Source organism: Hyla sarda, chromosome 6 (genome assembly GCF_029499605.1).
Source record: "Hyla sarda isolate aHylSar1 chromosome 6, aHylSar1.hap1, whole genome shotgun sequence".
In the NCBI taxonomy this organism is placed as follows: Eukaryota; Metazoa; Chordata; class Amphibia; order Anura; family Hylidae; genus Hyla; species Hyla sarda.
Genome location: NC_079194.1, coordinates 273,111,459 through 273,125,449, shown reverse-complemented (window position 1 = coordinate 273,125,449; position 13,991 = coordinate 273,111,459). Strand labels below are relative to the sequence as shown.

At 42.9% G+C, this 13,991-nt stretch overlaps 1 protein-coding gene across 2 annotated transcripts in view; it reads right to left on the bottom strand.

Annotated features, from left to right (window-relative positions):
- Positions 1–13,991, bottom strand: part of LOC130277757 (transmembrane protein 272-like) — a 98,669-nt gene that overhangs the window by 56,727 nt on the left and 27,951 nt on the right. Inside the window, exons 2-3 of one of the 2 annotated variants that reach the window (XM_056528496.1) lie at positions 12,279–12,348; positions 9,298–9,357 (exon numbers count right to left, since the gene is read on the bottom strand). In XM_056528496.1, coding sequence (XP_056384471.1) covers positions 9,298–9,357; positions 12,279–12,300 — 82 coding nt within the window. In that variant the 5' untranslated portion in view covers positions 12,301–12,348. Of the gene's footprint in view, positions 1–2,918; positions 3,274–9,297; positions 9,358–12,278; positions 12,349–13,991 lie in introns of those variants that run through there. The other variant, XM_056528495.1, reaches the window with a different exon arrangement.

The window sequence follows — 13,991 nt, the reverse complement described above, 5'->3', positions numbered from 1 at the left end:
CCTACCTACTTGGGGAAACCTGCCTTCCTACTAAGGGGACCTATCTACATATGTGCTTTCTTTACCCTTCCTTTATTTATTTTCTTTTAATAAATACTGCCAGTTATCACTTATACATGTGTTTCTTATGATCATAAAGCACCATCTAAACAATCCATTTTTTTGTATAGTACTTTTCTGGTGCATTAATCTTACTTGTATGGTTTATTATTTGGGCCTATTATATGTATATGACTATAGTATGAAGTAAACATTTGGGGTCTAACTTTTAATTTTGCCCAGGGCAACATAAAAAAAAACTAAAACCAGCCCTGCTGTTACGCCGAGCGCTCTGGGTCCCTGCTCCTCCCGGGAGCGCTCGCGGCGTTCTCCTCTCTGCAGCGCCCCGGTCAGACCCGCTGACCGGGAGCGCTGCACTGACCGCCCGCTCGCGAATCGCATCCCAAGCCACTTACCCGTCCCGGTCCCCGGCTGTCATGTTCTGGCGCGCGCGGCTCCGCTCTCTAGGGCACGCGCGCGCCAGCTCTCTAAGATTTAAAGGGCCAGTGCACCAGTGATTGGTGCCTGGCCCAATCAGTCTAAATTAGCTTCCACCTGCCCCCTGTCCATATAACCTCACTTCCCCTTCCCTTCCTTGCCGGATCTTGTTGCCTTGTGCCAGAGAAAGCGTTTAGTGTTATCCAAAGCCTGTGTTTCCAGACCTTCTGCTATTGCTATTGACTACGAACCTTGCCGCCTGCCCCGACCTTCTGCTACGTCTGACCTTGCCTCTGCCTAGTCCTTCTGTCCCACGCCTTCTCAGCAGTCAGCGAGGTTGAGCCGCTGCCGGTGGATACGACCTGGTTGCTACCGCCGCAGCAAGACCATCCCGCTTTGCGGCGGGCTCTGGTGAAAACCAGTAGCAACCTAGAACCGGTCCACCGACACGGTCCACGCCAATCCCTCGCTGACACAGAGGATCCACATCCAGCTAGCCGAATCCTAACACCTGCTAACAGAAAAAAATGTTTTTATATCTGTAAAGACACACAGAAGTACAGTGAGGTCATAGTTACATAGTTTACAATTATACTGTGTTGATTCAGAGAAAGGCAAAAAAAAGAAAAACTATGAGGCTGATGCCAATTGCCCCCTAACAAAGGAAAGCTGACCGCCGCTTCTAAAGCGAAAGTGACCCGGTTGCTCAGTCGGGCTGTTCGGGACCGCCGCAGTGAAATCGCGGCGTCCCGAACAGCTGACAGGACACCGGGAGGGCCCTTACTTGCCTCCTCGGTGTCTGATCGGCGAATGACTGCTCCGTGCCTGAGATCCAGGCAGGAGCAGTCAAGCGCCGATAACACTGATCACAGGCGTGTTAATACACGCCTGTGATCAGGATGAGAGATCAGTGTGTGCAGTGTTATAGGTCCCTATGGGACCTATAACACTGCAAAAAAAAAATTAAAAGTGTTAATAAAGGTAATTTAACCCCTTCCCTAATAAAAGTTTGAATCACCCCTCTTTTCCCATAAAAAAAATAAAACAGTGTAAAAAATAAATAAATAAATAAACATATGTGGTATCGCCGCGTGCGTGAATGTCCAAACTATAAAAATATATCATTAATTAAACCGCACGGTCAATGGCGTACGCGCAAAAAAATTCCAAAGTCCAAAAAAGCGTATTTTGGTCACTTTTTATACCATTAAAAAATGAATAAAAAGTGATCAAAAAGTCTGATCAAAACAAAAATCATACCGATAAAAACTTCAGATCACGGCGCAAAAAATGAGTCCTCATACCGCCCCGTACGTGGAAAAATAAAAAAGTTATAGGGGTCAGAAGATGACATTTTTAAACGTATAAATTTTCCTGCATGTAGTTATGATTTTTTCCAGAAGTGCGACAAAATCAAACCTATATAAGTAGGGTATCATTTTAACCGTATGGACCTACAGAATAATGATAAGGTGTAATTTTTACCGAAATATGCACTGCGTAGAAACAGAAGCCCCCAAAAGTAAAAAAATGGCGTTTTTTCTTTGATTTTGTCACACAATGATTTTTTTTTCCGTTACGCCGTGCATTTTTGGGTACAATGACTAATGTCACTGCAAAGTAGAATTGGCAACACAAAAAATAAGCCATAATATGGATTTTTAGGTGGAAAATTTAAAGGGTTATGATTTTTAAAAGGTATGGAGGAAAAAACGAAAGTGCAAAAACGGAAAAACCCTGAGTCCTTAAGGGGTTAAGCATGCATGGGATAGGCATATGGCTAGCCTTTCTATAAGATAGGGCCAAGGACAATTGATGGTATTAAGAAAATTGGGCAAACTAGATGGGCTAAATGGTTCTTATCTTCCGACACTTCCGATTCTATGCTTCTATGCCTCTCTTGATACATTCTATATATCTCTTGATTCATCCCATTGTTAGTCTTGAAAGCAGCTGCCTGGCAATGATCACTAAAGTTAAGTTGATCACTTAAGTTTACTGTCCATCAGTACCCCCAAGTCCTTTTCGGCTGAACTTTTTCCTAATGTCTTATTATTTAGCACATAAATCTAATTGTATAATCTTACATTTATCCACATTAAATTTTATTTGCCATGTCTGTGCCCAAGCCCCCATCTTCCCCAGATCCCTCTGTAATATTATGTTTTCCTCCTCTGTGGTGATCACCTTACTCAGTTTAGTATCATCTGCAAATCTAGATAATATTTCTACTCTGTAATCCCTCTACAAGTTAGTAATAAATAAACATATTAAAAAGAAATGGATCCAGTACTGACCCCTGCGGTACCCCACTAGTAACTGTCACCCAACCAGAGTAAGTTCCATGGATCCCCACCCTCTGCCTCTTATTACTAAGCCAGTTGCTAACCCATTTACATTTATTCTCCCCCAGTCCCAACATCCTCATTTTATGTACTAACCTTTTGTGTGGCACAGTTTCAAATGCCTTAGAAAAGTCCAGATATAAAACATCCACAGCTTTACCCTGGTCCAATCTATAACTGACTTCCTCATAGAAGCTGATCAGATTAGCCTGACAGGACTGATCCCGCATAGACCGATGTTGGAACTGTATTAGAAGGTTTTTCATTCAGATATTCCAGAATTTCAGTCTGCTGTGATCTTCCAAGTCCAGAGTCAACTCGCTGTTACCTGCCTGTATCCCCTCTGCTTGGCCAGTTGCCACTTACCAGGACCACTCTTGCAGAAGTGACCTGGTGTCTCCCCTGCAGCTAAGACCACCTTCCGCATCCTGGAGAGAAGTGAAGGATGAAAACCAGGGGAAAACTTAGACTTCGCTCCCAAGTTTGGCTCTACGCCAAATAGGTAAGTGGCATAGCGGGTCCACACTGTTGGGGCATTACAACATCTTATTATAGAGTAAATTAATAAAATAAATTATGCTGTGGTAACTATTACCAAGATGGCCCACGACCTCTACTTTGAATACTATGTCTGGCCTATTGGTTAGCATAAGGTCCAGAATTGAAACTGTTTTGGGGTCTGTTCTGATATGTGTTTTTTGTCTTTGTGAATTCTCTCTGGTTATGGGAGAGTTAATGCTTCCAGCCTATGGGATCCTGGGTGGGGTTATTTAGACCCCAGCTCTACTGGTATTCCTGGCTCGTAATTTCACCTTTTACTCTGACCATGATTCTTTATGCATCTTTTTCTGAGCACATTTCCTTAGTTTGACCATGGTTATCTGCCCTGTCTATGTTTTTGATATCTGGATTTTAGCCTGCTTTGTTTAGTACTTTGTCAGTTTTTAGCATTGTTGCATTTAATAAATGTAGTGTTCTTTGTTTAGAACCATGTTCAGATTTTATTCTGTTTTGACTGAGTTTTGTGAATCTTATACAAGACTGCAGCCAAGGACAAAAAAGATAAAGTAAAATCTAAAAGGAAGCAGCTGTTTCTGGGTGATTCAATCATAAGAAGTGTGGAGCTTAAGGAAAATGGTTTTGTAAGATGTCTCCCGGGAGCTACTGCTAGAAGAAATAGAAGACGTATTCTTAATATTGTTAAGCAAGCAAAGCAAGAAGGGGAAGTGGATGTTCTTGTCCATCTAGGGACAAATGACCTGGCTTGCAATGAAGTTTCAGAGGTGAAGGAATCTTTTATCACACTTGGTAATGATGTACAGGATCTTGCATCCACTGATTCATTTTCTGAAGTTCTGCCTGTGCATAACGTTCAGAATGATAGGCAGAGGCACATTAAAGAGTTCAACTTATGGCTTAGTAAATGGTGTCAAGAGCAAGGATTTGGCTTTGTGTCTCATGATAGCTCTACTTGGAATAGAAATGAACTGTACAAAAAAGATGGTTTGTATCTTTCTCTCAAAGGAACAAATGTACTCAGTGAACAATTTCAAGAATTTGCTAAGGAGTATTTAAACTAGGAAGGGGGGGGGGGAGAGTGAAAATCCATGATTCCAACTGCCGCCCAAAACAATGCCAGAAGATGTCAGTAGCCCAGAGGATAAGAAATGACAAGCTCAGAGTCCTGTCTACAAATGCCCACAGTCTAGGTAATAAAATCAATTAACTTGGGTCGATAATGGCATCTGAGAATGTAGATTTAGTGGCTGTTACTGAGACATGGTTTAATGAAAGGAATGACTGGGACATATCCATACCAGGGTACTCTTTATACAGAAGAGACAGAGAAGGCAAGAAAGGAGGAGGAGTGGCCTTATATGTGAAAGATAGCATAAAATCTAACCTAATACAAGTTGGTGAGGCAACCATAGAGTCAGTTTGGGTTACGTTGCAGTTTGATAATCATGCAGTAACTCATGTAAGTGTAATATATAGACCACCTGGCCAAATTAAAGAAGTAGATCATCTACTAGTTGAAGAAATATCTAAAATGACAATGACAGATATTCTAAATTCCCTGCTGGGATTATCTCTACAACAAGTGGTTGAGGAGCCAACTCGGAGGGAGGCCATTTTGGATTTGGTATTAACAGATGGGGATTTGGTATATGATGTTATTGTTGGTGGAAGCTTGGGATCTAGTGATCACCAGTCAGTGTGGTTTAATATAAGAACAGTGAAGGAGTCATACCACACAAAAACAAAAGTTTTAGATTTTAGAAAAACAGACTTTTCAAAAATGAGGTTAGTCATAAATGAGTCCCTATCAGACTGGAACAAATTACATGGAGTTCAGGAGAAATGGGACTACTTAAAATACATTTTATTGAAGGCAACAGAAAATTGCACTTGACTTGTCAGTAAAAGCAGAAAAAGGAAGAGACCACTGTGGTACTCAGCAGAAGTGGCCAAAATCATAAAAAACAAAAAAATAGCATTGTTATGATTCGGCTAGCTGGATGTGGATCCTCTGTGTCAGCGAGGGATTGGCGTGGACCGTGTCGGTAGACCGGTTCTAGGGTTGCTACTGGTATTCACCAGAGCCCGCCGCAAAGCGGGATGGTCTTGCTGCGGCGGTAGCAACCAGGTCGTATCCACCGGCAACGGCTCAACCTCACTGACTCCTGAGAAGGCGTGGGACAGAAGGACTAGGCAGAGGCAAGGTCAGAGTAGCAGAAGGTCGGGGCAGGCGGCAAGGTTCGTAGTCAATAGCAACAGCAAGAGGTCAGGTATACTGGTAAGGCAAACACTGTAACGCTTTCTCTGGCACAAAGGCAACAAGATCCGGCCAGGAAGGGAAGGGGAAGTGAGGTTATATAGACAGGGAGCAGGTGGAAGCTAGTTAGACTGATTGGCCAGGCACCAATCATTGGTGCACTGGCCCTTTAAATCTTAGAGAGCTGGCGCGCGCGCCCTAAGGAGCGGAGCCGTGCGCGCCAGGACGTGGCAGCCGGGGACCGGGACAGGTGAGTGACTTGGGATGCGATTCGCGAGCGGGCGCGTCCCGCTATGCGAATCGCATCCCCGCCGGCAGAGTCAGTGCAGCGCTCCCGGCCAGCGGGTCGGACTGGGGCGCTGCAGAGAGATGAACGCCGCGAGCGCTCCGGGGAGGAGCAGGGACCGGGAGCGCTCGGCGTAACAAGCATTTAGTAATTATAAAACAACCCAGAGCAATGAAGATAGGGAAATCTACAAGACTAGGCAGAAAGAGGCCAAGCAAGTTATAAGAACTTTTAAAGCACAGGCAGAAGAAAAACTAGCTCAGTCTGTGAAAAAAGGGGATAAGACATTCTTCAGATATATAAATGAAAAAAGAAATTAAAACAAGGAATAACTAAATTAAAAACGAAGGAAGGTATGTAAAAGAGAATAAGGGGCCTTAATATGCCTTAAAGGGGTTGTGCGCTGCCCTGCAGTTCGGAGCTCCTCTCACAGCGTTCGGAAGTTCATTACTCCGAACGCTGTGTACGGGCTTCTGTGTTCGCGGCCGTCGGGCGTGACATCACGCCCGGCCCCTTCGTGACGTCTCACCCGCCCCCTTGTGACATCACAGCAGTCGCGCCGCAGTGCGGAACCAGCAGCTAGGGTGCGACTGTTCCATCTATTTCATACAAATTGTGAGCAAACCCATTCAATGCCACCTTAAAAATTGTGTCATCTACTATCACCATTGAAACACCTACTGTGCTATCTTTTGCCGGACTAACGGTCCATTCCGGACCAACATTTATGGACCATCTTAGAATTTATTAGTTAGTTGCTTTATTATATAATCTGTCATTAGGGCCCAATGACAGTCTACAACTATCAATGCTCTGATGGTTTTAACTATTTTTTAATGTTATTTCTGCTTTTTATTAAAATTAGCATTTTCTCAAAAACCATCTGTCTCATTTAATATTCATTGTGCATCCAGTAGGGTGATATTCTTGAGGTGTGGTTAAATTTGTATACTTGATTTTTCATTATTTGATTGGTGGGGGACGATTTTTATCCACATTAACCTCGAATATCCCAGGTTGTGAGCTGCACATACAGTCTTTTTAGATTTGTAAATTACTTCTATTAAAAGATCTTAATCCTTTGAGTACTTATTAGCTGCTGAATACTGCAGAGGAAATTCTTTTCTTTTTGGAACACAGTGCTCTCTGCTGACATCATGACCACAGTGCTCTCTGCTGACATATCTGTCCATTTTAGGAACTGTCCAGAGCAGCATATGTTTGCTATGGGGATTTTCTCCTACTCTGGACAGTTCTTAACCCCTTAAGGACCTAGGGGGTATGGATACGCCCTGGCTTTCTGGTACTTAAGGACCCAGGATGTATCCATACGCCGATCAGCAGGCACTCCGCGCAAATGCCCAGGGGGTCATCAGACCCCCCCATGTCGGCGATCGGCGCAAATCGCAAGTGAATTCACACTTGAGATTTGCGCCGATTCCGGGTCATACGGGTCTATAGTGACCCGGTGACCCAGGATATAAGGGGGATCACGGTTGTCTAAGACACCTATGATCCCCCTGAAGGGATAGAAGTGAGGTGGCAGGCGTGCCACCCCTCCTATTCCTGCTATTGGTGGTCTAGACCAGGGGTCGGCAATCCGCGGCTCCGGAGCCGCATGCAGCTCGTTTACTCCTTTGCCGTGGCTCCGCGAGTCTGTCCCGGGTTCCGGTCACCCTCATTCCGGGACAATGCAGTGTCTCGGAATGATCTAAGCCCGTAAGCCGCCGTCACGGCGTCGTCGGTTTACTTACCTCACCTTTGGTGATCAGTACATGCTGGGAGTTGTAGTTTTGCAACAGCTGGAGGCACACTGGTTGGAAAATACTGAGTTAGGTAACAGAACCTAACTGAAGGTTTTCCAACCAGTGTGCCTCCAGCTGTTGCAAAAGTACAACTCCCAGCATGCACGGTCTGTCAGTACATGCTGGGAGTTGTAGTTTTGGAACAGCTGGAGGTTTGCACCCCCCCATGTGAACGTACAGGGTACATTCACACAGGCAGGTTTACAGTAAATTTCCTGCTTCAAGCTCCTAGCGGGAAACTCACCGTAACACGCCAGTGCGAATGTACCCTAAAAACACTACACTAAACTACACTAACACAAAATAAAGGGTAAAACACTACATATACCCACCTTTACACTGTCCTCCCAATAAAAATGAAAAACGTATTGTATGGCAGTGTTTCCAAAACGGAGCCTCCAGCTGTTGCAAAACAACAACTCCCAACATTTCTGGATAGCCACTGACTGTCCAGGCATGCTGGGAATTTAGCAACAGCTGGAGGCACCCTGTTTTGCAATCACTGGCGTAGAATACCCCTATGTCCACCCCTATGCAATCCCTAATTTAGTCCTCAAATGCGCATGGCGCTCTCTCACTTCGGAGCCCTGTCGTATTTCAAGGAAAAAGTTTAGGGCCACATATGGGGTGTTTCCGTTCTTGGGAGGAATTGCACTACAAATTTTGGGGGGCTTTTTCTCCTTTTACCCCTTATTTAATTTAATTTAATTTTTCATTTGCACAGCCCACTGTTCCAAAGATGTGTCAAACGCCAGTGGGGTGTAAATACTCACTGCACCCCTTATTATATTCTGTGAGGGGTGTAGTTTACAAAATGGGGTCACATGTGTGGGGGGTCCACTGTTCTGGCACCACGGGGGGCTTTGCAAACGCACATGGCCCCTGACTGCCATTACAAACAAATTCTCTTTCCAAAAGCTCACTGGCGCTCCTCCTCTTCTGAGCATTGTAGTTCGCCAGCAGAGCACTTGACGTCCACACATGGGGTATTTCCATGCTCAGAAGAAATGGGGTTACAGATTTAGGGGGTCATTTTCTTCTATTACCCCTTGTAAACTTTAAAATTACCCCTTGCACTTTAGTGAATTTTTTTTTCCATTTACACATCCGATTTTAATGGAAAGCTGTCAAGCACCTGTGGGGTGTTAAGGCTAACTGGACCCCTTGTTACGTGCCTTGAGGGGTGTAGCTTCCAAAATGGAATGCCATGTGGGGTTTTCTGCTGTTCTGGCACCATAGGGGCTTTCTAAATGTGACATGCCCCCCAAAAACCATTTAAGCAAAATTCACTCTCCAAAATCCCATTATTGCTCCTTCCCTTCTGAGCCCTTTATTTATTGATCGTAAAATAAATGAAGAGCGGGTTGTTTATTGGTAACATTTATAATTTGTACCTACAACCATGCCATGTTAAGAATACTCCAATGATGTACTGTATGTATACTACTTTGGATTCTAACTGAAAGTCACTCTCATTATATTAGGATATAAATTTGCAATGAAGAATGAAACATTCTAATTAAAGTAACAAATAAATAAATGACTTGCTGACAGTGATTGTCATCCAAAGTGAGTAAACATAGAAAAATCTATTAAATGTTTACTTACCCACTACAATCATAGCTATACCTATTCCAATCCAGACAATGTGAGAAAAGATTTGGAAACCTGAAATTTAAAGAGTATATGTGAAAATTACTTTCACTATAATACTAATCTACTACAGAATAATTAACTTTTTTCAGATGACTTTTTAGGATAAGCTTAGTCCAGTGTCTGTACGTGAGCAGAAACATTATTTTGGCCATTAAAAAGATTGTAACTTGACATATTTAAGTAAGAGACCCCTCGTCTAACTCCTGTTCACCCATACTATGAACCAGTGTATTGGGTTTAGTGTGGGTAAACAGGCTGACAGTTTTCCTTTAATTATCAGACTTCTGCCCTGCAGGTTCAGTCTATAATTTGGAGAGTGTAGCCTAAAGCATTGGTCTGCCATACACTGCACACACAGAGGAGCATGAAAGGCATGATAAAACAGTAGTGGGAAGTCTAAACTGTGAATATAACCCAGAGGCGAACATAGTTGACTTTTTCCCTTCTCTCTTTGCAGCTTCTGTTCCTCTCCAGGCACTCCCCTCTCCCTCCTCCACCCTCTATAGACGTGTATGGGCATCTGTAATTTGATCTAACAGTGGGCTGCAGGACCTTCTTGTGGATGGAATTGAGTTGACTTTTAGCGTGAATGACAGTTTATTGTCTAATAAGATATAGCACAAAGTTTCTTTTATCCAGTTGTACTATTGATCCATGCAAAGTTTATTGAAACGATAGAGCCCATTTGAATTCTGTCTATTGTTGAACATCATATTGTTTTCTGTAAAAAGGTCTAAAATTCTGTACTGATAGATTTTTACAATATACCTTTAACCCCTTAAGGACACCAACGCCGTAAATGTACATTTACATTTGTACATTTACGGCGCATCTATGAAGCGAACGCAGGAGCTGCGCTCACTTCATGCATGGTTGGTCCCAGCGGCTGTCAGCAGCCACAGACCCGCCAGTAATAGCAGACATCAGTTATCGCACTGATGTCTGCCATTAACCCTTCAGATGCTGTGAACAATACAGACCATGGCCTTCCAGCAGACCAGAGCAGAAGATCGCTCATAAAACTGATCAGTGCTATGCCTATGCATGGCACTGAACAGTATTAGCAATCTGACTAAAAAAGGGTAAAGTAACTGTAAAAAAAAAAAGTGAAAAAAAGTGTGAAAAAGTCCCTATCCCAATAAAGATTTAAATCACCCCTTTTCCCCATTTTAGTCAAAAAAGCGTAAAAATATGATAAATAATAAACTTATTTGGTATCGCCGTGTGTGCAATTGTCTGAACTATAAAAAATATAATGTTAATGATCCCATACAGTGAATGTTGTAAACATTAAAAAAAAAGTCCAACATTTTAGCTTTTTGGTCCCATCACATTGTAAAAAGAATTATTAAAAAGCTATCAAAAAGTCACATTTACACAAAAGTGGTACAAAAAAAACTACAGATCATGGCGCCAAAAATTACTCCTCACACATCCCCGTATACGCAAAAATAAGAATGTTAGATGTGGTAAAAATAGGGCAGATTTAAGAGTACAGTACTGATTTAGTAAAAACTAAAAAAAACTGGTAATTTTTTACCGTAAAGTGTACAGTGTGAAAACAAAAGACCCCTCCCCCCCCCCCCCCAAATTAGCAAAACTGTGATTTTATAAAGGAATAAGCATCCTGATGTATTCTATCTGTTTATCTAGATCAGGGGTCTCAAACTCAAATTATCTGGGGGCCACTGGAGGTAGCAGCTGGGTGAGGCTGGGCCGCATGTATCCCTTACATATAATGCCCCCATCATGCGCCCCTTACATGTAATGCCCCCATCATGTGTCCCTTACATATAATGCCCCCATCATGCGCCCCTTACATATAATGCTCCCATCATGTGCCCCTCATCATCCACCAGAAACCCCCCCATTCCCCCTACCCCCATGTGGTAATAGCATGAGCTGACGGATGATGGGGGTGCTACTTCTGGGGATTCCTCTCATTACGTAGGCAGCAGGTTCCGCACATTAGATAGGCAACAGGTTCCCCACATTAGGTAGGTAGTAGCAGTTTCCCCACATTAGGTAGGTAGTAGCAGGTTCCTCACATTAGGTAGCAGCAGGTTCCCCTCATTAGGCAGTAGCAGGTTCCCCACATTAGGTAGAAGCAGGTTCCCCACATTAGGTAGTAGCAGGTTCCCCACATTAGGTAGAAGCAGGTTCCCCACATTAGGTAGTAGCAGTTTCCCCACATTAGGTAGTATCAGGTTCCCCACATTAGGTAGTAGCAGGTTCCCCACATTAGGTAGAAGCAGGTTTCCCACATTATATAGTAGCAGGTTCCCCACATTAGGTAGAAGCAGGTTCCCCACATTAGGTAGCAGCAGGTTCCCCACATTAGGTAGTAGCAGGTTCTCCACATTAGGTAGTAGCAGGTTCCCCACATGAGGTAGAAGTAGGTTCCCCACATTAGGTAGGAGCAGGTTCCCCACATTAGGTAGCATTGTCGCCCCACACACACACACACACACACACATAGAGACAGACACCAACACATGCACACACACACAGACAATCTTACCTGTCCTGCGCTGTGCTTCTCTCCGGCGGCGGCCTGACGAGTGACGTCACTAACGTCCTCCTGTGTGGGTCTGCGGAGGGACGTTACATGCGCGATGTCCCTCATCAGACTCGGGCCGGCTGGCCAACCGGAGACCGGGAGGAGGACGGCGGGGTAAGTGAAGCCTTCTGGCATTTAGCGCTGCTTGCCCGAAGCAGGGCTAAATGCCTGAAGAAGTTACCTGCCCGGCTCCCGGAACTGCAAGTTCCGGGCGTCGGGCAATAAAATTACACATGCCTGGTGCGGGCCACAAACTTTCGTTCCACGGCCGCAAATGGCTAGATAAATTAGGGTACCACCTCCTCATTTTTTATGATAAATGAATGCAAATACCAAACAATACATTTAGCAAGTTCAAACTAAACATACTTACATTTTCCACAGGATAATGCCATTTCATCCGTCTAACAAAAGCTGAACTGCAGTACCTTATTGGGGCAAAACTGAGAAAAAATATATTACTTTTTTTTCCCAAATGAAACAGTAAAGTGCATTCAGTATAACATGTACATCATTATACTGAATTATGTTTAACTAACCAAATACATAAATTTTAGGCAGTCATTCCTTGTTATATATCCAAACTATATTTCATTATGTTACAGCTTTCTCACAAAACATTTTTAGGGCAGCTAAAATCCTGACATAATATAGTAAACAGTTTTTCCTGTAACTATTATCAGTGGTATAGTTAAATCTCAGATTTCAAAGAAAAAAAAGAGGAAAGATGGATTTAATGTCTCAGGTCACAGCAACATTTCAGTTCAGTTCCTCTCTGGAATTTTTTTCAAGCTTGAAAAAGGTTCCAAAGAGGAACTGAAACATTGCTGTGACAAAAAAATTATCCATGTTTCCTTCTTAATTTTTTTTGGAAATCTGAGCGCTGCACCACTGTGTTTCTATTTGGATGGACTTTTGTGGACTGGTTAACAGCATTGTTTGGTTTTATAGATAGATAGTTTATCTCTCTATCATCTATCTATCACCTCTGAAAGCAGGCAACTTATACATTTCGGTTTCAAGTGAGAAGATTTTTTAAATAGGGAAACAAAACTAGAGTTACCACTCCATGCATAAATAATATGTAAACATGAAAAGTGCTGTAAAAAAGCTATAAAAAGTATTTAATCTTTTCTATTACTAGTTATCTGTCACAGTGAATTGTGCTAGTGATCTGTAAATATAATGTTTAGAGATGAGCGAATCGAAGCTGACAAACCTGAATTCGTTACGAATTTCATGAAATATTCGATATGAATGCGAATATCGCTGCCATTCTATCGCGCAAATCGCTTCATTAAATTCCATTTTACAGCGTTCCCTGCTAAAGGAGACCTAAAATGGCGGATTAGGCTCATTTTAGCGCATTTTTCTGCCCTCATCAGTGCATACCGCATATGTACATCAAAGTAGTGTACCATTTTGTACCTGTTAATCTGTCAAGGGCCTATATACAGTGAAAGTCCAAACAATAGTACTCACCGGCTGGTGTTTTACAAAAATACAGATTTTTTCTGCGTATTGTTGAGCATTTTTCTGCCCTCATCAGTGCATACCGCATACGTACATCCAAGTAGGGTACCATTTGTACCTGTTAATCTGTCAAGGGCCTACATACTGTGAAAGTCCAAACAATAGTACTCACCGGCTGGTGTGTTACAAAAATACAGATTTTTTCTGCGTATTGTTGCGCATTTGTCTGCCCTCATCAGTGCATACCGCATACGTACATCCAAGTAGTGTACCATATTGTACCTGTCAATCTGTGAAGGGCCTACATACCATGAAAGTCCAAACAATAGTACTCACCGGCTGATGTTTTACAAAAATACAGAGTTTTTCTGCGTATTGTTGCGCATTTTTCTGCCCTCATCAGTGCATACAGCATACGTACATCTGATTAGTGTACCATTTTGGAACTGTTAATCTGTCAAGGGCCTACATACTGTGAAAGGACAGGCAAAAGTAATTATCTGCTGCTGTTCTGGACAAATACTTTTAAAGAGTAGTGAAGCGTATTGTAATACTCTCATATACGCACTAAGTATGTCAGGCAGAGAAGTGCCAGGACGTGCACAGAGGAGTG